Source organism: Myxocyprinus asiaticus, chromosome 6, assembly GCF_019703515.2.
Source record: "Myxocyprinus asiaticus isolate MX2 ecotype Aquarium Trade chromosome 6, UBuf_Myxa_2, whole genome shotgun sequence".
In the NCBI taxonomy this organism is placed as follows: domain Eukaryota; kingdom Metazoa; phylum Chordata; class Actinopteri; order Cypriniformes; family Catostomidae; genus Myxocyprinus; species Myxocyprinus asiaticus.
Window position 1 is genome coordinate 11660770 of NC_059349.1, and position 24606 is coordinate 11685375.

At 38.6% G+C, this 24606-nt stretch overlaps 1 protein-coding gene across 1 annotated transcript in view; it reads left to right on the forward strand.

The window, feature by feature from the left end:
• Positions 1-616: 616 nt before the first annotated feature.
• The window catches only part of cdc73 (cell division cycle 73, Paf1/RNA polymerase II complex component, homolog (S. cerevisiae)), a 62236-nt gene continuing 38246 nt past the window's right edge, over positions 617-24606 (forward strand). Inside the window, exons 1-9 of the mRNA XM_051700846.1 lie at positions 617-757; positions 16101-16206; positions 17589-17658; positions 17754-17816; positions 17991-18043; positions 18203-18291; positions 19955-20168; positions 22375-22473; positions 23828-23906. Coding sequence (XP_051556806.1) covers positions 627-757; positions 16101-16206; positions 17589-17658; positions 17754-17816; positions 17991-18043; positions 18203-18291; positions 19955-20168; positions 22375-22473; positions 23828-23906 — 904 coding nt within the window. The 5' untranslated portion in view covers positions 617-626. The remainder of the gene's footprint in view (positions 758-16100; positions 16207-17588; positions 17659-17753; positions 17817-17990; positions 18044-18202; positions 18292-19954; positions 20169-22374; positions 22474-23827; positions 23907-24606) is intronic.

The following is a 24606-nucleotide window of genomic DNA, read 5'->3' on the forward strand; positions in this document are numbered from 1 at the left end:
TCACATTAATAAAAAGGAAGAAAAGTGTTTCATATTGCATCCAAGCATGTGATGATAATATTATAAGTAACAAAATAAAATTTAAAAGTCCTTTATAGTGAGATCTTTGCACAGGTTATTTGCTAAGTTATACTGGGAAGTGTTTCCAAAAATAAAATAAAAAATAATAATGAAAATGCATAACATATCACACAATAATATACAATAATTAAGAAACATAAATAATGTTAATAGTTCAAATACAACACATTAACAACAAATATACATAATATAAATGCTAAATAAAAAAATAAACATTTTTGCTTTGAAATATGTTCACACCAGGAATGTTTGACAGTTGTACCCATAGATATCCATACGTATGTATATCTACAGTGGAACCTACCTGTAGCTCTTAGATTTAGACACTCCAAATTTGCTCCAAATACTTTTTTTTAATAAATAATAGAAAAAAGGAATAAACGATTTACTGTATAGCCTTACATTATCTCCTATAAGATTCAAGCTCAACAAATAACAGAAAAGTAATTTAAAGTCAATCATTTTAGACAGGCACTGTCGGAAGCAGCCCTGTACCGAGAAGTTGCGGGTCTTAAATAAAACACTCGTCCTGTGGAGGCGCGATCATGGCGGACGTGTTGAGTGTTCTTCGCCAGTACAACATCCAGAAAAAAGAGATCGTCGCGAAAGGGGATGAAGTTATCTTCGGAGAATTCTCCTGGCCAAAAAATGTCAAGACGAACTATGTCATCTGGGGGTATGTTTGCGGTCTGTGTTGCTAGTTTATCTTGTTTTGATGTGAGCTGCTTTAGCTGCTAATGCGCTTCTGTTGAGCTCGTGCTGCAGAGAGACTCGTGTTGTGTTTAAATTATTGAAATGAAGAGACTTTAAACTTTGTATAGATACACTATAGAAATAGAGAGATTATAATTTATAATATATCAGCTGTATGTCAAAAAACAGAAGTGAGCTGCCTACTTGAGCAACATTTTTGGACAGCACAGGAGCGGCGCATCACTAACTTCTCATTTGTTATAGTGTTAACATTTAATCAAATGCTTAAATGAAGTTTATAAGCGTTGTTATGAAGCAGTCACCCACTACTAACACAAAAGTGCCTCAAAGTGCCATAGTTTAACGTTAATTTTTCGGACATGGTACAATGGTGATACCCAGGTTGTCTGGACGTTGTACTGTTGCAATACCTTGCATTTTTAATGTGGTACAATGGTGATAACATGGTTGTCTTGACGTTGTACTGTTGCAATACCTGGCATTTTTAATGTGGTACAATGGTGATACCATGGTTGTCTGGACGTTGTACTGTTGCAATACCTGGCATTTTTAATGTGGTACAATGGTGATAACATGGTTGTCTGGACGTTGTACTGTTGCAATACCTTGAATTTTTAATGTGGTACAATGGTGATACCATGGTTGTCTGGACGTTGTACTGTTGCAATACCATGCATTTTTAATGTGGTACAACGGTGATACCATGGTTGTCTGGACGTTGTACTGTTGCAATACCATGCATTTTTAATGTGGTACAACGGTGATACCATGGTTGTCTTGACGTTGTACTGTTGCAATACCATGCATTTTTAATGTGGTACAACGGTGATACCATGGTTGTCTGGACGTTGTACTGTTGCAATACCTGGCATTTTTAATGTGGTACAGTGGTGATACCATGGTTGTCTGGACGTTGTACTGTTGCAATACCTGGCATTTTTAATGTGGTACAATGGTGATACCATGGTTGTCTGGACGTTGTACTGTTGCAATACCTTGAATTTTTAATGTGATACAATGGTGATACCATGGTTGTATGGACATTGTACTGTTCCAGTACCTTGCATTTTTAATGTGGTACAACGGTGATACCATGGTTGTCTGGACATTGTACTGTTGCAATACCTTGCATTTTTAATTTGGTACCATGGTTGTCTGGACGTTGTACTGTTGCAATACCTTGCATTTTTAATGTGGTACAGTGGTGATACTATGGTTGTCTGGACGTTGTACTGTTGCAATACCTTGCATTTTTAATTTGGTACCATGGTTGTCTGGACGTTGTACTGTTGCAATACCTTGCATTTTTAATGTGGTACAGTGGTGATACTATGGTTGTCTGGACGTTGTACTGTTGCAATACCTTGCATTTTTAATTTGGTACCATGGTTGTCTGGACGTTGTACTGTTGCAATACCTTGCATTTTTAATGTGGTACAGTGGTGATACTATGGTTGTCTGGACGTTGTACTGTTGCAATACCTTGCATTTTTAATTTGGTACCATGGTTGTCTGGACGTTGTACTGTTGCAATACCTTGCATTTTTAATGTGGTACAGTGGTGATACCATGGTTGTCTGGACGTTGTACTGTTGCAATACCTTGCATTTTTGATGTGATACAAGGGTGATAGCATGGTTGTCTGGACGTTGTACTGTTGCAATACCATGCATTTTTAATGTGGTACAACGGTGATACCATGGTTGTCTTGACGTTGTATTGTTGCAATACCTTGAATTTTTAATGTGGTACAATGGTGATACCATGGTTGTCTGGACGTTGTACTGTTGCAATACCTGGCATTTTTAATGTGGTACAGTGGTGATACCATGGTTGTCTGGACGTTGTACTGTTGCAATACCTGGCATTTTTAATGTGGTACAATGGTGATAACATGGTTGTCTGGACGTTGTACTGTTGCAATACCTTGAATTTTTAATGTGGTACAATGGTGATACCATGGTTGTCTGGACGTTGTACTGTTGCAATACCTTGCATTTTTAATGTGGTACAGTGGTGATACCATGATTGTCTGGACGTTGTACTGTTGCAATACCTTGCATTTTTGATGTGGTACAAGGGTGATAGCATGGTTGTCTGGACGTTGTACTGTTGCAATACCATGCATTTTTAATGTGGTACAACGGTGATACCATGGTTGTCTTGACGTTGTACTGTTGCAATACCTTGAATTTTTCATGTGGTACAATGGTGATACCATGGTTGTCTGGACGTTGTACTGTTGCAATACCTTGCATTTTTAATGTGGTACAGTGGTGATACTATGGTTGTCTGGACGTTGTACTGTTGCAATGCCTTGCATTTTTAATTTGGTACCATGGTTGTCTGGACGTTGTACTGTTGCAATACCTTGCATTTTTAATGTGGTACAATGGTGATACCATGGTTGTCTGGACGTTGTACTGTTGCAATACCTTGCATTTTTAATGTGGTACAATGGTGATACCATGGTTGTCTGGACGTTGTACTGTTGCTGTACCTTGCATTTTTAATGTGGTACAGTGGTGATACCATGGTTGTCTGGACATGGTACTGTTGCTGTACCTTGCATTTTTAATGTGGTACAATGGTGATACCATGGTTGTCTGGACGTTGTACTGTTGCTGTACCTTGCATTTTTAATGTGGTACAGTGGTGATACCATGGTTGTCTGGATGTTGTACTGTTGCTGTACCTTGCATTTTTAATGTGGTACAATGGTGATACCATGGTTGTTGTCTGGACGTTGTTCTGTTGCTGTACCATGCATTTTTAATGTGGTACAATGGTGATACCATGGTTGTCTGGACGTTGTACTGTTGCAATACCTTGCATTTTTGATGTGGTACAATGGTGATACCATGGTTGTCTGGACGTTGTACTGTTGCTGTACCTTGCATTTTTAATGTGGTACAGTGGTGATACCATGGTTGTCTGGATGTTGTACTGTTGCTGTACCTTGCATTTTTAATGTGGTACAATGGTGATACCATGGTTGTTGTCTGGACGTTGTTCTGTTGCTGTACCATGCATTTTTAATGTGGTACAATGGTGATACCATGGTTGTCTGGACGTTGTACTGTTGCAATACCTTGCATTTTTGATGTGGTACAATGGTGATACCATGGTTGTCTGGACGTTGTACTGTTGCAATACCATGCATTTTTAATGTGGTACAGTGGTGATACCATGGTTGTCTGGACGTTGTACTGTTGCAATACCATGCATTTTTAATGTGGTACAGTGGTGATACCATGGTTGTCTGGACGTTGTACTGTTGCAATACCTTGCATTTTTGATGTGGTACAAGGGTGATAGCATGGTTGTCTGGACGTTGTACTGTTGCAATACCATGCATTTTTAATGTGGTACAACGGTGATACCATGGTTGTCTTGACGTTGTACTGTTGCAATACCTTGAATTTTTAATGTGGTACAATGGTGATACCATGGTTGTCTGGACGTTGTACTGTTGCAATACCTGGCATTTTTAATGTGGTACAGTGGTGATACCATGGTTGTCTGGACGTTGTACTGTTGCAATACCTGGCATTTTTAATGTGGTACAATGGTGATACCATGGTTGTCTGGACGTTGTACTGTTGCTGTACCTTGCATTTTTAATGTGGTACAGTGGTGATACCATGGTTGTCTGGATGTTGTACTGTTGCTGTACCTTGCATTTTTAATGTGGTACAATGGTGATACCATGGTTGTTGTCTGGACGTTGTTCTGTTGCTGTACCATGCATTTTTAATGTGGTACAATGGTGATACCATGGTTGTCTGGACGTTGTACTGTTGCAATACCTTGCATTTTTAATGTGGTACAGTGGTGATACTATGGTTGTCTGGACGTTGTACTGTTGCAATGCCTTGCATTTTTAATTTGGTACCATGGTTGTCTGGACGTTGTACTGTTGCAATACCTTGCATTTTTAATGTGGTACAATGGTGATACCATGGTTGTCTGGACGTTGTACTGTTGCAATACCTTGCATTTTTAATGTGGTACAATGGTGATACCATGGTTGTCTGGACGTTGTACTGTTGCTGTACCTTGCATTTTTAATGTGGTACAGTGGTGATACCATGGTTGTCTGGACATGGTACTGTTGCTGTACCTTGCATTTTTAATGTGGTACAATGGTGATACCATGGTTGTCTGGACGTTGTACTGTTGCTGTACCTTGCATTTTTAATGTGGTACAGTGGTGATACCATGGTTGTCTGGATGTTGTACTGTTGCTGTACCTTGCATTTTTAATGTGGTACAATGGTGATACCATGGTTGTTGTCTGGACGTTGTTCTGTTGCTGTACCATGCATTTTTAATGTGGTACAATGGTGATACCATGGTTGTCTGGACGTTGTACTGTTGCAATACCTTGCATTTTTGATGTGGTACAATGGTGATACCATGGTTGTCTGGACGTTGTACTGTTGCTGTACCTTGCATTTTTAATGTGGTACAGTGGTGATACCATGGTTGTCTGGATGTTGTACTGTTGCTGTACCTTGCATTTTTAATGTGGTACAATGGTGATACCATGGTTGTTGTCTGGACGTTGTTCTGTTGCTGTACCATGCATTTTTAATGTGGTACAATGGTGATACCATGGTTGTCTGGACGTTGTACTGTTGCAATACCTTGCATTTTTGATGTGGTACAATGGTGATACCATGGTTGTCTGGACGTTGTACTGTTGCAATACCATGCATTTTTAATGTGGTACAGTGGTGATACCATGGTTGTCTGGACGTTGTACTGTTGCAATACCATGCATTTTTAATGTGGTACAGTGGTGATACCATGGTTGTCTGGACGTTGTACTGTTGCAATACCTTGCATTTTTGATGTGGTACAAGGGTGATAGCATGGTTGTCTGGACGTTGTACTGTTGCAATACCATGCATTTTTAATGTGGTACAACGGTGATACCATGGTTGTCTTGACGTTGTACTGTTGCAATACCTTGAATTTTTAATGTGGTACAATGGTGATACCATGGTTGTCTGGACGTTGTACTGTTGCAATACCTGGCATTTTTAATGTGGTACAGTGGTGATACCATGGTTGTCTGGACGTTGTACTGTTGCAATACCTGGCATTTTTAATGTGGTACAATGGTGATACCATGGTTGTCTGGACGTTGTACTGTTGCTGTACCTTGCATTTTTAATGTGGTACAGTGGTGATACCATGGTTGTCTGGATGTTGTACTGTTGCTGTACCTTGCATTTTTAATGTGGTACAATGGTGATACCATGGTTGTTGTCTGGACGTTGTTCTGTTGCTGTACCATGCATTTTTAATGTGGTACAATGGTGATACCATGGTTGTCTGGACGTTGTACTGTTGCAATACCTTGCATTTTTAATTTGGTACCATGGTTGTCTGGACGTTGTACTGTTGCAATACCTTGCATTTTTGATGTGGTACAATGGTGATACCATGGTTGTCTGGACGTTGTACTGTTGCAATACCATGCATTTTTAATGTGGTACAGTGGTGATACCATGGTTGTCTGGACGTTGTACTGTTGCAATACCATGCATTTTTAATGTGGTACAGTGGTGATACCATGGTTGTCTGGACGTTGTACTGTTGCAATACCTTGCATTTTTGATGTGGTACAAGGGTGATACCATGGTTGTCTGGACGTTGTACTGTTGCTGTACCTTGCATTTTTAATGTGGTACAGTGGTGATACCATGGTTGTCTGGATGTTGTACTGTTGCTGTACCTTGCATTTTTAATGTGGTACAATGGTGATACCATGGTTGTTGTCTGGACGTTGTTCTGTTGCTGTACCATGCATTTTTAATGTGGTACAATGGTGATACCATGGTTGTCTGGACGTTGTACTGTTGCAATACCTTGCATTTTTAATTTGGTACCATGGTTGTCTGGACGTTGTACTGTTGCAATACCTTGCATTTTTGATGTGGTACAATGGTGATACCATGGTTGTCTGGACGTTGTACTGTTGCAATACCATGCATTTTTAATGTGGTACAGTGGTGATACCATGGTTGTCTGGACGTTGTACTGTTGCAATACCATGCATTTTTAATGTGGTACAGTGGTGATACCATGGTTGTCTGGACGTTGTACTGTTGCAATACCTTGCATTTTTGATGTGGTACAAGGGTGATACCATGGTTGTCTGGACGTTGTACTGTTGCAATACCATGCATTTTTAATGTGGTACAACGGTGATACCATGGTTGTCTTGACGTTGTACTGTTGCAATACCTTGAATTTTTAATGTGGTACAATGGTGATACCATGGTTGTCTGGACGTTGTACTGTTGCAATACCTGGCATTTTTAATGTGGTACAGTGGTGATACCATGGTTGTCTGGACGTTGTACTGTTGCAATACCTGGCATTTTTAATGTGGTACAATGGTGATACCATGGTTGTCTGGACGTTGTACTGTTGCAATACCTTAAATTTTTAATGTGATACAACGGTGATACCATGGTTGTATGGACATTGTACTGTTCCAGTACCCTGCATTTTTAATGTGGTACAACGGTGATACCATGGTTGTCTGGACGTTGTACTGTTGCAATACCTTGCATTTTTAATTTGGTACCATGGTTGTCTGGACGTTGTACTGTTGCAATACCTTGCATTTTCAATGTGGTACAGTGGTGATACTATGGTTGTCTCGACGTTGTACTGTTGCAATACCTTGCATTTTTGATGTGGTACAATGGTGACACCATGGTTGTCTGGACGTTGTACTGTTGCTGTACCTTGCATTTTTAATGCAGTACAGTGGTGATACCATGGTTGTCTGGACGTTGTACTGTTGCTGTACCTTGCATTTTTAATGTGGTACAGTGGTGATACCATGGTTGTCTGGACGTTGTACTGTTGCAATACCTTGCATTTTTAATTTGGTACCATGGTTGTCTGGACGTTGTACTGTTGCAATACCTTGCATTTTTAATGTGGTACAGTGGTGATACCATGGTTGTCTGGACGTTGTACTGTTGCAATACCTTGCATTTTTGATGTGGTACAATGGTGATACCATGGTTGTCTGGACGTTGTACTGTTGCAATACCTTGCATTTTTAATGTGGTACAATGGTGATACCATGGTTGTCTGGACATGGTACTGTTGCTGTACCTTGCATTTTTAATGTGGTACAGTGGTGATACCATGGTTGTCTGGACGTTGTACTGTTGCTGTACCTTGCATTTTTAATGTGGTACAGTGGTGATACCATGGTTGTCTGGACATGGTACTGTTGCTGTACCTTGCATTTTTAATGTGGTACAATGGTGATACCATGGTTGTCTGGACGTTGTACTGTTGCTGTACCTTGCATTTTTAATGTGGTACAGTGGTGATACCATGGTTGTCTGGACGTTGTACTGTTGCTGTACCTTGCATTTTTAATGTGGTACAATGGTGATACCATGGTTGTTGTCTGGACGTTGTTCTGTTGCTGTACCATGCATTTTTAATGTGGTACAATGGTGATACCATGGTTGTCTGGACGTTGTACTGTTGCAATACCTTGCATTTTTAATTTGGTACCATGGTTGTCTGGACGTTGTACTGTTGCAATACCTTGCATTTTTGATGTGGTACAATGGTGATACCATGGTTGTCTGGATGTTGTACTGTTGCAATACCTTGCATTTTTAATGTGGTACAATGGTGATACCATGGTTGTCTGGACGTTGTACTGTTGCAATACCTTGCATTTTTAATGTGGTACAATGGTGATACCATGGTTGTCTGGACGTTGTACTGTTGCAATACCTTGCATTTTTAATTTGGTACCATGGTTGTCTGGACGTTGTACTGTTGCTGTACCTTGCATTTTTAATGTAGTACAATGGTGATACCATGGTTGTTGTCTGGACGTTGTTCTGTTGCTGTACCATGCATTTTTAATGTGGTACAATGGTGATACCATGGTTGTCTGGACGTTTTACTGTTGCAATACCTTGCATTTTTAATTTGGTACCATGGTTGTCTGGACGTTGTACTGTTGCAATACCTTGCATTTTTAATGTGGTACAGTGGTGATACCATGGTTGTCTGGACGTTGTACTGTTGCAGTACCTTGCATTTTTAATGTGGTACAATGGTGATACCATGGTTGTCTGGACATTGTACTGTTGCAGTACCTTGCATTTTTAATGTGGTACAATGGTGATACCATGGTTGTCTGGACGTTGTACTGTTGCAATACCTGGCATTTTTAATGTGGTACAGTGGTGATACCATGGTTGTCTGGACGTTGTACTGTTGTAGTACCTTGCATTTTTAATGTGGTACAATGGTGATACCATGGTTGTCTGGACGTTGTACTGTTGCAATACCTTGCATTTTTAATGTGGTACAATGGTGATACCATGGTTGTCTGGACGTTGTACTGTTGCAGTACCTTGCATTTTTAATGTGGTACAATGGTGATACCATAGTTGTCTGGATGTTGTACTGTTGCAATACCTTGCATTTTTAATGTGGTACAATGGTGATACCATGGTTGTCTGGATGTTGTACTGTTGCAATACCTTGCATTTTTAATTTGGTACCATGGTTGTCTGGACGTTGTTCTGTTGCTGTACCATGCATTTTTAATGTGGTACAGTGGTGATACCCAGGTTGTCTGGACGTTGTACTGTTGCAATACCTTGCATTTTTAATGTGGTACAATGGTGATACCATGGTTGTCTGGACATTGTACTGTTGCTGTACCATGCATTTTTAATGTGGTACAATGGTAATACCATGGTTTTCTGGACATTAAAACCACCTGCCTAATATTGTGTAGGTCCCCTTCGTACCGCCAAATCAGCGCCAATCCCATCTGAGTATAGCATTCTGAGATGTTATTCTTCTCACCACAATTGTACAGAGCGGTTATCTGAGTTACCGTAGACTTTATCAGTTCGAACCAGTCTTGCCATTCTCTGTTGACCTCTTTCATCAACAAGGCATTTCTGTTCACAGAACTGCCGCTCACTGGATGTTTTTTGTTTTTGGCACCATTGGAAGTAAATTCTAGAGACTGTTGTGTGTGAAAATCCCAGAAGATCAGCAGTTACAGAAATAATCAAACTAGCCCATCTGGCACCAACAATCATGCCACGGTCCAAATCATTGAGATCAAATTTTTCCCCTTTCTGATGGTTGATGTGAACTTTAAGTGAAGCTCCTGACCTGTATCTGCATGATTTTATGCATTGCACTGCTGCCATACGATTGGCTGATTAGATAATCGCATGGATGATTGTTGGTGCCAGATGGGCTGGATTGAGTATTTCTGTAACTGCTGATCTCCTGGGATTTTCACACACAGCAATCTCTAGAATTTCTCCGAATGGTGCCAAAAAAAAAAAAACATCCAGTGAGCGGCAGTTCTGTGGACAGAAATGCCTTGTTGACGAGAGAGGTCAACAGCGAATGGCCAGACTGGTTCGAACTGACAAAGTCTACGGTAGCTCAGATAACCGCTCTGTACAATTGTGGAGCTGTTTTGGTGGCACGAAGCGGACCTACACAATGTTAGGTAGTAGGGCTGCAACTAATTTTAAATATTACATTTTATAAATGAAACGACTGGAATTGTTCGGTTGAAGGAGGTACCAAACTGTGAATCCTGAACAAAACAGTTTGGTGAATACATGTTTACACATTAGCTTCCACACAGCTGACAAGCAATGAAAGTAGGTACGTGGTTAGCTAGTTAGCTATAAGCTCATTGTCACGGAGAGTAAAATATGGACGTTGTTTATTTTACTTTCCAGCATTGCGTCTCACCAACTAGGTAACAACATAGCATGAAATTCAACACTCAACAGACACAATCCACCACCGCACCATTGTCTGCTGAGCTGCAAATGATGCTCTCATGTTTACCTTTCAATCAGCTACATTACTGGAAGCACTGACAAACTATAGCTGGCTAACAGCAAACAGATGTGTTAAACATGAGTGACATGGTTGTCAGGGACAGGGTTAATGTTATATTAGTTATATTGAAAAGGGAAAATGATGGGGTCATTGTTTATTAACTTTCCAGTATGTATTTCACAAACTAGTTAGCAACTTACTGAGAAGACACCACTCGGAGTTGGAGCACGCTATGCTGGACAAACTATGTTATGACACCAATTCTATATCACCCCAAGCAATGTTCTCTGCTATATATGTTCTGAAAAAAAAGTTTTCGTATCTGCGCATATCGGAAAACATATACGCCGAGACCGATATATCTGTGAAAGGCTTATCGATAAATCGGTCGGGCACTATAAGTGTATTTTTTCACTTGGTTATACTTCTGTGAGTGCAATAAAGACAAAATATACTTCTATTCAAGATCTATTCTCCAAAAGCAAGTCTAAATGTCTTATATGCTGCTTCTCATGTGAATGCATCTTTTTTTAAAGGATTTTTAGATATTTTACAATATTTGTATTTTTTAATATTATATTTTACATTCTCAGATAACAATTGCCTGCTAAAGTAAATATACGTTGTTTTAAATGAGTTTTAGTTATTTATATTGGAAATTAAGACAAAAAAATAAATCCATATTTAACTCTAAAACAAACTCTCTCTTATTAATAAAGCTGAGTATTGCCAATTTTCTTCACGATAAGAAATGCACAGTGACACATATACTGTATTATAAATCAGTAAGTCTGAGCCATCACGTTATAATCTAGCTGCATTAAGTATGCGCGCTCGGGATGAGCGTCCCTGCGACAGAGTGTGCATCAGCCGGGTGCAGTTTCAATCTCTCCCACTTAGATTGGGACACTTCACACAACTCCTTGAAGAGGCGCACTGACCGCATGGAGAAATGCCAGTTCGGAGTTTGTAGTTATTTACATGATCTGCTTCCGTATTATATCATCAATACAATACATACAATATCATCACGGACAATTCCATACAATATCATCACGGACTTCAAAGGGACTAAAAACTCCGCAGTGAACACCGCTGCCTCTCTCCCGGATGAGCTTAATACTTTTTATGAAACAACACCACCCTCGCAGAGAGAACTCCCACGGCCGAAGCTACAGAGGTTAGTTCACACTCCGTCTCTGTAGCGGACATAACTCGATCCTTCTGATGGGTGAATATCCGTAAAGCCGCGGGTCCAGACGGCATTCCGGGTTGCGTCATCAGAGCGTGCATGAACCAACTGGCTGGTGTTTTTACTGACATTTTCAACCTTTCCCTCTCCTTGTCTGTAGTCCCTACATGCTTCAAAACGTCCACCATTGTGCCTGTACCAAAGCAATCCAAAATCACTTGCTTAAATGACTGGCGTCCTGTTGCTCTGACCCCCATCATCAGCAAATGCTTTGAGAGACTAATCAGAGATTACATCTGCTCTGTGCTGCCTCCATCACTGGAACCATTGCAGTTTGCTTACCACAACAACCGCTCCACTGATGATGCCATTGCATCTACACTACACACTGCTCTCTCCCACTTGGAAAAAAGAACACTTATGTGAGAATGTTGTTTGTAGACTACAGCTCATCACTCAACACCATAGTGCCCTCCAAGCTTGATGAGAAACTCTGGGCTCTCAGCAGCTTCAAGTTCCTCTGTGTCCACATCACTGAGGAACTCACATGGTCTGTCCACACTGAGACCATAGTGAAGAAGGCTCCCCAGCGCCTCTTCTTCCTGAGACGGCTGAGGAAGTTTGGAATGAACCGCCACATCCTCACACGGTTCTACACCAGCACTGTAGAGAGCATCCTGACTGGCTGCATCACTGCCTGGTACGGCAACAGCACCGCCCTCAACCACAAAGCCCTGCAAAGGGTGGTGCGAACTGCCAGACACCTCATCGGAGGTGAGCTTCCTAACCTCCAGGACACATATATCAGGCGGTGTGTGAAAAAAGCTCAGAGGATCATCAGAGACTCCAGCCACCCGAGCCATGGGCTGCTCTCACTGCTACCATCAGGTAGGCGGTATCGCAAAATCAGGACCCGAACCAGCCAACTTCGTGACAGCTTCTTCCTCCAAGCAATCAGACTTTTGAACTCTAGATTGCTCACGATACATATATCAGCACCGCGCTTTATTAGCCTCAGACTGGACTCACATTTTACACTTCTCTTAATAACACACTGGCAACTGACTATCAACCGACAACTAAATGTCAGCACAACACTTCATATTTATTTCCACTGATTACATGGGGGGAGGGGGTACAGTGTATTTTTATTGTATACAGTCTTATTTTGTGTATACTGTATATTATTAGGTGTATATTGTGTTGTGTAACAGATGTGTAAATTGTGTTGTGTAAATCAGATGTTTATTGTAATTGTCATACTGCTATGTTGCTTGGAACTGCACCCAAGACTTTCACCCACTGTTGCACTTGTGTATATGGTTGAGTGACAGTAAAGGGATTTGATTTGATTTTGATATTATTTGAACTTTAATAAAGTTATAACGCATTAAATGTAACTGCATTTAAGATGAAACGCCGAGGTGTTTCCTTTAAAGAGCTCCGGCTCCGCTTATTCCACAATGAAAGTGCTTCTATATGTACTTATTTTGTATTTTTGCTTTAATTCCCTCATACTTTGCAATGTACATCACTTAAACAGTTTAGATTGCATCTAGACTGTGAGCTGTGTAATTCTTCCTCTCCTCAGTCAGACGCGAACTGCAGTGCTGCTCTCGCGCGTTATTAGAGTTTAATGTGATCTCATGTTACATTAAATGAGATCAAACGACTATTCGACAACATTTTATTGTCGACGTTGTCGATTAACATTGTTTCAGCCCTATTGGACACATTATACGAGACAAGTCAAACCAAACTTTACTCTCATTTTGTGTATTGATTACATGTACAAATTTGTATTGTGCAAATTCTCAATTTGAAATCTAGAAGCTCTCCAGTTTTGCAAAATGTTTTACCTTCCAACAGGTACATTACACTGGTGTGTAGATTATGTAAAATGGAGAATGTTGTCAAAACATTCTATGCAAAATAAGTCTAAGCAGAAAAGTTTAAAGGGGACATGATTTTTTTTTTTTTTGGAACCAAACAGTCATAATTCATTTATAAATAATATTTTTCCACCCTGTCTCTGGCTGTCTGCCTGGCCCTTTAAGACGTCAATGTAAACGTCCACTGTTGTGATTGGCTAACATCATGCAACCCTTTCAATAAAAGCATATTTGAAACTCAATCCGAAGAAACTCCATACAACAATAAAACTAAATTTCTGGGTTAACACATGATGTACACCCAACACATTTCATCTTAATGTATCAAACTGTTCACTCAAGCACAGCATAAACTATGCTAAACATGAATGAAATTGGTTACAGTTTTTTGTCCAATAGTCCAGTTTTAACTGCCCCATTCTTCAATAACAGCTTGAATCATATTGTGACTGTTTCACAACTATTCACACTGAAATCTTCTGAATACACAAATGTAATTCAATCCACGGTGATGTTGGGTGCTTCAACCGGCTTCAACAGGCAAAAGTAGATATGCTGGTCTTCACATCTCACATTTTCCTGGTTTGTTTACACACAGAACTGTGTCTGCATCTGTTTCTCCCAGTCGGTGGCAGCAGCAGAATGATGAATGCGTTTTTGAAAGTTGTACTTGTATCTCTTAAATTGTGGCACACATCACCAGAAACGCATCGAAATTATCAAAGATGTTTACAATTAAAAATAGCACAGATGGGTGCAAAAACGGTCCAGGATGCCTTCCAAACAGCACAACAATAAGACAGCGCAGTTAAATGAATCACAGTGAGGGATCGTTTTTAAAGTTATAACTTGACATTGCGTCTTTTAAAAAGCACAGCGATGTATGATAATGCTCAAAGCCGTTTGTCTAGTGCACGTTTATGTAGAAAAACATTTAAAGTGTACCTATTATGGTTTTTAAACGTGCCTAATTTTGTTTTAAAGGCCTCATACAATAGATTTACATGCATCCAAGTTTAAAAAACACTTTAATTTGCTCATAATTTAAATTGCAGCATTACCTTTTTTTTTTCCAGTGTCAAAAACGACTCGTTCAATGATCCATTCTAAAGTATTCATTCTAAACCCCTCCTTTCAGAGAGCCTACTCTGCTCTTATTGGTCAGATGTCCCAGTCTGTTGTGATTGGTCTACCGCTTACAGCGCGTGTCGGAAAGGAAACGCCCACTACCATATCCGAGTTTCAGCTCCATCTGAAAAATGTCTGTTTTACCGTACCAATTTGAGCACAAGTCCGACAATGATGCATCGGAAAATAAACCCGAACCACCATCGCGACGAGAACACTGTTTCTCAGCGGTAGGTTTATAAGTAGTTTGACAATAACGTGAGTTAGCCGGTTAGCAGAGGCTAACAGGCTAACAGCACGCACTGGCTGTACATGTAAACAGACCAGAGGCGGGCTTTTTGTTACCAAATTACGTAGGTTAGTACTGGAAGTAATTCTGGAATTACTAATTACTCGTTTCAGGTGTTCAGAATCTGTTCTTTTTTTTGGGTGTCAATAACTCCATATTTCGTGCACTTTGATTTTTGAAACTTTGCAGACTTTTTTTACATTCAGAAACAGCTATATAACACACTACATGAAAGGTAATATTTGAAAAACCATAATAGGTGCTCTTTAAATCCAGACAGGCACATGAAGGTGTCCTGTGTAAGTCCACTTTGGATGAATCTCCCATTACAGGCCCATCTCTCTCCTCTTTATCTGTGTGAATGGGCACCAGTGGGCGGGGCCAAGGGTGCAATGATGAAAAATAGGCATTGATGTCTTGCTGAAGAGGCAGTCATATGCAGATGTATTTGGCCCTTGTGACGTCACAAGTTCCATGAATTCCACATGAGCCATTTTTGCCGTTGAGGAAAATCAGAGTTGACATCATTAAATGCAATGTAACTATAACTATGGCATATCACAGCTCAACTACAACTCAGGACCCACTGCAGTCAAATAAGGTAATTTTCCTTGCTCATGAGACGCAATCACTGGCGAGTGAAATCCGAACATTTTCTAGCCACTGGCTAATAAGGAATTTTTTAGTTGCATAGCATAAAATTTGGTTGCATATGTGAGTGATTTACTCGCAAGGTAGAGGGCTGATTTATTTGCAGAGCATTTTAATTGTTCGTGGTGCGATGTTGTATGCTGTAATGTGATTTGTTACCCTTCCATCTCATAGTTTACAGTGATCAAGAACTAGTTCATTCATTGTTAATCCTGGTTCAATTTTGGATTTAATATAATTTTATGTTCTAATTTAATTGCAGAACCGGAAAGGAGGGACAACCTAAAGAGTACTACACTCTTGACTCTATTCTATTCCTGCTCAATAATGTACATCTTCCTCACCCGTCCTATGTGCGCAGAGCTGCGGTAAGTAAAATGGATCATGCTATTACATATCTCTATAAAGAGCTATGTCAAAGCTATGTATAATGTCAAAGTTGCATTTCACCACAAAATCAAAAGGGGAAAAAAATAAGAAATATTATGGAGAGAGGTACAAAGAGAGCACTTCTGCAAAGCAGCTGACATGTACGACCAAACCAAACTGTTGTCAACTTCTGTATCACCTCCAGACTCTTAACTGCTGTTAAAATGGCAGATCATTTAACAAAGTTGGCTGATGGCCAATGTCACAACATGAATGACATTTAAAAATATTCATGCTTAGATATTTAGTAAATTGCAAGAAAATTAAGCTCATTTTTGAGACTGATATGATTTTTTTTTTTTTTTGCATTGTGGGTTGTTTTCATGAAAATAAAGCACATTTAAAGCCCCCTTCCACAACTGTCAGTAGCCTGCTGTAATGCAAAAAAAGTAAAGATATATTATTAAAATTGTGAAGTACTGTATACATCATAGCAGTATTTGTTTTACTCCCTTTAATAAAATTATATATACAGAAAAGAGTGCCAACCCGCATCTCAGAATAGCATTCTGAAATGTTATTCTTCTCACTACAATTGTACAGAGCGGTTATCTGAGTTACCGTAGACTTTGTCAGTTTGAACCTGTCTGGCCATTCTCTGTTAACCTCTCTCATCAACAAGGCGTTTCCATCCACAGAACTGCTGCACACTGGATGTTTTTTGTTTTTGGCACCATTCTGAGTAAATTCTAGAGACTGTTGTGTGTGAAAATCCCAGGAGATCAGCAGTTACAGAAATACTCAAACCAGCCCGTCAGGCACCAACAATCATGCCACGGTCAAAATAACTGAGATCCCATTTTTCCCCATTCTTATGGTTGATGTGAACATTAACTGAAGCTCCTGACCCGTATCTGCATGATTTTATGCACTGCAGCCACATGATTGGCTGATTAGATAATTGCATGGATGATTGTTTATTTCTGTAACTGATCTCCTGGGATTTTCTCACACAACAGTGTCTAGAATTTACTCCCAATGGTGCCAAAAACAAAAAAGATCTAGTGAGAAGCAGTTCTGTGCATCTTTTGCATTGGGGTAATGAGAATTTAGGGAAGTTTCCTTTATTTTCTTTATGCAAAATAGAATTTCTTATTTTATCTCTTTGTATTTGGGTTGAATTACGTCCCGGATATTTCATTGAGTCTCACACAATGAAATTCAATTTAAATCCTAGAAAAAAAACCCTCTGCTATATGCCTATATTTGTGGCAGAAGAAAAATAAATGTTCTCTTTGTTTGTGAAAGCATCAGTCAGATTTTGTTTTGATAATGTAGTTTATGCACAGGTGATTGGAAAGGTCTTTTTTTGTGATTACAGACAGAGAACATCCCTGTCGTAAGACGACCAGACAGGAAAGACCTGCTTTCATATCTCAATGGAGAAAGCTGTAAGTGTAAAGACAAATCACAGATTACTAAAGTAACTTTCTCATCTATCCGGTTGTCATTTAAGTGGATTTTAATGGCAGGTCACTTTTTACAGCATCATCAACGAGTATCGACAGAAGTGCACCCATTGAGATCGGTCTGCAAAGGCCGACACAAGGTATGTGGTACAGTTGTTGTTGTTGATTTTTTTTTTTTTAAAGTAAAAAAATACAATGTAAATATTCTACCCCTAAAATTTGTGCATTTTATCCATATTTTCTGTCATTTGATGCATACACTGGGGTTAAATGTGAAATTTAATAAGATGATATCATTGCAAATGTTTTGACAGTTAAAAGGGCTGCAGATGAAGTCTCATCAGAGGCAAAAAAGCCACGGGTTGAGGTAAAAAAAAAAAAATTTCACTTAACTTTATCAGCACAACAATGTTACTTGGCTTTGTATCTATAATCTGCTCTCACCTCTGTACTGCTTAGAAGTGGTGTACACACTCTGCTATTTAATAATAAATAAAAAAAATCATTGTATGTGTATGTGATTCAGGATGAAGAGCGAGTGCGTCTGGATAAAGAGCGTCTGGCCGCTCGTCTGGAGGGTCATAAGGAAAGCATTGTGCAGACAGATCAAATCAGGTATGACTTGACTGATCAACCTTTTTAACACTGTGCAAGTGTCGAAAGCTATTTTTATATTGGCAAAAGTATGTTGTTGTCCCCCACGTTGGTGGTTGGGTTTCAAATAAAGTTTAAAAATAGCAATTAAAAAAAATACATTCTTATTGATATGATGGCAGATATTATAAATCTATGTTTCCAGTGTAGAATGTATGTGCTTAGTGACATCAGGCATCAAAACATTATACAGTAGAAAAGATGAAGAATCAAAGTTCTTTGGAAACCTGGCATGGACTAAGATCCGAAACATACTCTACAAAAATACATGAACGCAGACGCATCTTGCAACACAAACTCAATTTCACGCATTGCTGCTTTTTGAAATGTGTCAGACCGCAATTCATAACTCAACGCAACTACGCTGCATTCTCAAGGTTTTTGCTAGGGGCGCTGTAGCAAGATTAGCGTTCGCTTCTATGGTGAGTTTTCTCTTAACTCGACTGTTGTCATGGCATAGCAACAGTTTGAAGAGAATATTGTTGAGCAAATAAGTTAAAGTCAATATACAGTATTTATAGCAACTTACCAGAATAAAAACACATCCAGTTGGTTTTAAGGTAACCCTATCGCCCCCTTGAGTTCTGAGGTATGTTCCCACCGTGGTAACGCAATAACGCAATTTAACCTTTAAGCTCGGATGTAAAAAAAAAAATAATTGTCAAAATATTAACAACTACAGTCTTGACCAACACAAAATAGGTATCATTTGAAAGCTTAGAAGCTTTACTTTCCAATGCATGCAGGCATTATGACCAATACTGAACAAGTGCTTTTAAATTGGCAGACAAATCAAGTGTTCCATTTTGATAATTTTTAATAAAAAAAGGCAATGTACATATTATTGCAAACAGTAAAAACATTAAACTGATCAAACAGCAAATGTTGTTGGAAAGCTCTCAAAGAATAGAATATATCCAGCATATTTGTTTTACTCGCAGACAAAAATATAGCGAGTAATATAGTTAAGTATATTTTGCTGACAATTATGTTGGTGTTGCTTGTATGCCGCGTTTTCGCTTATAAATTCATGAAAAATAAATGGAACATAAAATATCACATACCATTATTTTGTGTACGAAGTTAATCGGATGCATAGATCAATAGATAATCCACATGAAGCACAGTGTTACATATGGCCACCAGGAGATGGCGCCATGTAAATAACAAACTCATTGATGCAGACACATTGAGTCAAAAGGCACTCATTCTGTGAAATCTCATTACTAAAATCATGTCTCCATGCTATGCAAACCTTTAGTCATTGTTGTGTTTGCATGTTTAATTAGTTTATGTACAATTATTATGTTTTATTTGTTTGGAGTGGCTTTTGGACACATGGAGGCATTTTTGTACACTAGGATAAATTATATTTGTAATGCTATAACTATAACAGGAGCCACCTTATTTACACCCTGAGATATATAACATGAAATCAGAAAAATAAGATTTTTTTCTTAAAGTGTTAAGCATGTTCAACCGAGCCATGCGTTGGCAATGCAGTGGTCAAGCGCTTGCATACACGTTCTCGTACTTGCGTAGAGTATGTTTCGGCCTTAACTCTTTTATAATTTCACAGACCCATGTAGGTCTCTAGTGTAACTAATGCCTATCCTGGTGTCAGATCGCTGTCAGAGGCCATGTCGGTGGAGAAAATCGCTGCTATCAAAGCCAAGATCATGGCCAAGAAGCGTTCTACCATCAAGACTGACTTGGATGATGACATCACCCTGAAACAGAGAAGTTTTGTGGACGCAGAAGTGGATGTGACCAGAGACATTGTGAGCCGAGAGAGAGTCTGGCGGACGAGGACGACAATTTTACAGAGCAGTGGCAAGGTTAGAAGAAACAAAGAAGTGTTTAGTCAAGGCTTTCTGCTTTGAAATCCGAATTGTAAATACAAAAGGGTAAAGGAAGATAATGGGGTAAAAACATGCTGTTTCTTAGGCTTGTTTATTAAAATAAGTTATTACTTAAATCTCGTTACATTGTAACAACCGTTAGGTATGCAATATCGTTTTGGTGTTCAATGGTAGACTTCACATTCTTGCGCTACCTTCTGGTTTTCCAGAGTTCTCACAATCATGGGAAACCTGGAATTTTCAGGGAATTTTTTTAAATTGCATTTTCTAGGGGTGTGTAAAAATAATGATTTTCTGATGCATCGCGATCTTCGTTTGAATGATCTTGATATCGATTCTTAAATCCCAAGATTGATCTTTTATGCGCAACCCTCCACTACAATGAGAGGAAATCACTCGCGTTTGCAACCAAATTTTGTGCTATGCGACTAAAATGTATATTGGCAACTGGCTGGTACATGTTTAGATTTCACTTACCAGTAATTGTGTAGTATAGTGGTGGAGTATTCAGCAGCGAGATCCTTTCACTCTGTTTTGAGAGTAAAAGTGGTTCTGTCTTATGTGTCCAAAGACGAGATCCACGCAACCCATATGTCATTGAATAATGTCTCTTTTAATATAATTTTGACAGTTGTTGATCAAAAACAACAAAAAAAGAAACATTTAATTCTAATCACGCATAGGACAGATGAGATAAATCTGTTAATTTAAATGTGCTGTTTACAGAAATGCTCTATTTCTTAAAGAGACAGTACCAGTTTTTAACCTGTTTTCAACAAATCAATGTAAATACCTGTAAATAGTACAAATTATGTTATTAAACAAACATGTTACAAAAAATTATATGTGCAGTATATTATATTTATTGATTGAATACATGAATTTGTTTATTTTTAAAAAGCAAAAATTTGATCAAAATGATGAGAAACTAATCAAATATAATTAGTGAAATTAATATTTTCATAATGTACCTAGTTAAAAGGTCTCCTGTATAATTAACAGCATTAGCTATCGAATCGAAATCAAATCAAGAGCTTGTGAATCGGAATCTAATAGAATCTGGAAATCTTTATCAAAACCCTACCCTGGCATTTTCCAGGCCTGAAACGTCATGGAACTTCTATAGTGAATATACTATAGGCTACTGTCATTGGCTAGATATTGCTGTTGTGTAGATTAAAACTTGCTTGCAAGCTATAGTGATGTCTGATTTGTGAGTTGTTGTTTTTAAGTCGATTCTTTTCAAAAAATCAGTCAAACCAGTGCATAAATGAGTCTGAATAATTAATCACCAAAATTATTCTGAATCTAAATTACTTAATTTAAAAAAAAAAAAAAAAAATTACAAACATCCTTATCCTCTCTTTTCACAAATAACTGGAAAGGTCATGGGGAAAAAAAATTAAGAATTTTATCTTTCAAAAAGTGTGGGAACCCTAGATCCTGCATAAGTTATCGTTTATGCAACACTTTTATCCTGCAGTTGGCAGTGTTGAAATGCTTAAACTGCTGCTGTGTTTTTTTTAATGATGTACTGGAGTCAGAACTTAGATTTTGATTTATGTTCATGCTCGGCTGGTCACCCAGGTTTATTTTCACTGTTGCATTCTATGTACGTCTGTAGTCCTAGCACTTTGCCACCATCTGACAGACAATGAAAAAAGTATCTTCTATATAGTACTACAATAATTGATGAAAAGGTATGCAAAAAATGTTCCTACTCCCTGGAAGTTATTAATGAAATAAGTGTCCTGAGATATCTCACCAGTCTCTGTGACAGCTCTAGACTCTAAACAGCAAACCACGGACACTGACGCTTTTCACCTGTCAATCATTTTGCGTGTTTTCATTGTGTTGTAGTTGCAGTTAATTATTGAGGTAATATGCATTTTTATGCCATGTTGTTCATAACAGTTGAGGGTGCTATTATGCAGCTGTTGTTTTTAAAAACCTTTTCTGCTCTCAATAAAGCTCATTTTGAGATCTGGGTTTTGGAAAGAGGGGACGTGGCTAATCCAATGGCTCAGTTTCGTGGAAGTAGAACGTCTGAAATCGCTTACAGCACCTTTAAGTAATTGTGCACTAAAAAGGAAGACAATACGAGTTACGTTAGGGAATATTGACCTAATTAGATTTTGAGTTGTCCATCAGCTAGTTAACATATGTTCTTTTGATGTTGCAGAACTTTTCTAAAAATATATTTGCCATCTTGCAATCGGTGAAAGCCCGGGAGGAAGGGCGAGCACCTGAACAGAGACAGACACAAAACCAGAACCAGGTGGTGAGTACACAACACTACAACGTACAGGGCGGTTTTAATAGAGTGTGTGGTTTCCATTTCCTCTTAGAAACTCTTGACTCTTTGAAACATTCTCTTTTTGGCCATGTTTAAAAATGGATGTACTGATATAAAAGGTGTGTAAACAGGCAAAGTCCACTGTCTGCACCTAATGGAGTGAATTTGATGTAATTGGTGGTTTGACGGATCAGTTTATAATAATTATAATGCTTATCAGATCATTAATGTTGATTCAGATAGTTAAAGATGTGCCTCATATTCATATACAAATGCACATGTACTACTGATGTTGTGTAATGTGTAGTTTATGAATGACTTAACATCTATTATTAAGTGTCTCCAAAAGATCTTTGAGTTTTGGGCCCATGTAAACATACTACACCCATTTTATAAGAAAAAAAGGAAGTCATGAATTGCCAGAAATGTAAATGGATCTCGCAGAGGGGATTTCATCAGTTATGCAGCATAATGGTCCCATTTAGCAAGTAAATGAATCTTGAAATTAACTCTGCGTTTCAGATGGAAACCCTGTTTTGAACCATTAAAGGGCAAAGTTTAGAAGCCTTTACCATTAGAGAACATGAGATGCAGAATTTTACACTAGCATATTGTCTTTTTTTTTTAACATCAATTTACATTTATGTTTTTATCCATGTTACAAGTGTAAGACAAATAAATAAATAAATTATTGGGCATTAAAATTTAAGACTATAAAATTTTATGATTCACATGGTGTGAGGTGGGAACCTGGTGTAATACAGTGGCAAGATAAGTGTGTGAACCCTTTGGAATTAGCTGGTTTTCTGCATTAATTGGACATAAAATGTGATTTCATCTTCATCGAAGTCAAAAGTATAGACAAACACAATGAGCTTAAGCTAACAACACACAAACAGTTATAATCTTTCATGTATTTACTGAACACTTTTGATCGTAGGTCTTCTGAAAGCTTTTTTTTTTTTTTTTTTTTTTTTTTTTGTCGACCCGGCTTTAGTTGGCATATAGCAAGTTCATGGACTTTATTTTAATCTACATTGAGTTTAGGTCAGACAGTATATGAATGTTCAAGATAAATTTTATTTCTTAGGTCCCGTAACTGGTCACACTTAAGTTGTTAACTTTTTTTTTTTTTTTTTTTTCCTCCACTTTTTGCTTGTCTTGCTTTCAGTTCATTTTAAATGGTCCTGTGATGTGACAAATGAATTGAAATAAACAAATATTCTAAGTAATCTCTGTTAATTTGAGGTCATAAAACAGAATATGTAAAACCAGACCGTTTTGTTCAGTTTATCTATGTGTTTTTCTTATCGAAATATTTATTTTCACCATCCCACAGGATCCAGCAATAAGAAATAAACAGCCTGTCCCGGCAGCCTACAACAGATACGATCAGGAGCGATTCAAAGGAAAAGAGGGTGAGTTGGTTGTCACCTCAACTTGCTGTAGTTTTGCTTAAATCCTGGCTCTTTATGACCCATGAAGTACTACATTTGTGTTGACTAAATGGTAACTAAGCCAGAAACAGTTTTTTACACAGTAATGTGCAGAGAGAAGTCTCGTCTTGAAGGCATTCATCTAGACTAAGCAACCGTACTTGTATCTAAAGTCATTATAGGCTCCATTACGCTACCCGACTTTAACACCAATTTTAACCCCATTTTGCAGTTGCGCCGAGTCCGTATTTATCCTCTCCATTCTGCAGATTTTGGGCCAGTCGGAGTTGACCAATTTAACAGAATATTGGTTTTTTTTTCTAGTCTAGTCAGAGTATTTCAAATGTGTTTGAGGTTTTAGAGCTGACCAAGAAGAGAACTATTATTGTATGATGCTCCACGACTCAAATCTGAAGTCATACGATAAGCAGACAGTGGAAACCGAGCATGCAGGGCTGCGAAGCTGAAATAAAGTAAATGTGGTGAACAAGCACTCAAAGTGGAGCTTTCCAATTCGTGTTTCTTTAGAGGTCATACTGGTTGCATCTTCCATCCCAAGAATGCACCCAAATGCACTTTGACCATTTCTTTCATGTCTCAGAACAAGTAGCAGCAGCAACCACAGCTGCTGCCAGCTTTCGAATCCATATGTTCACAACAGCTGTTACACAACGGTCTCTTA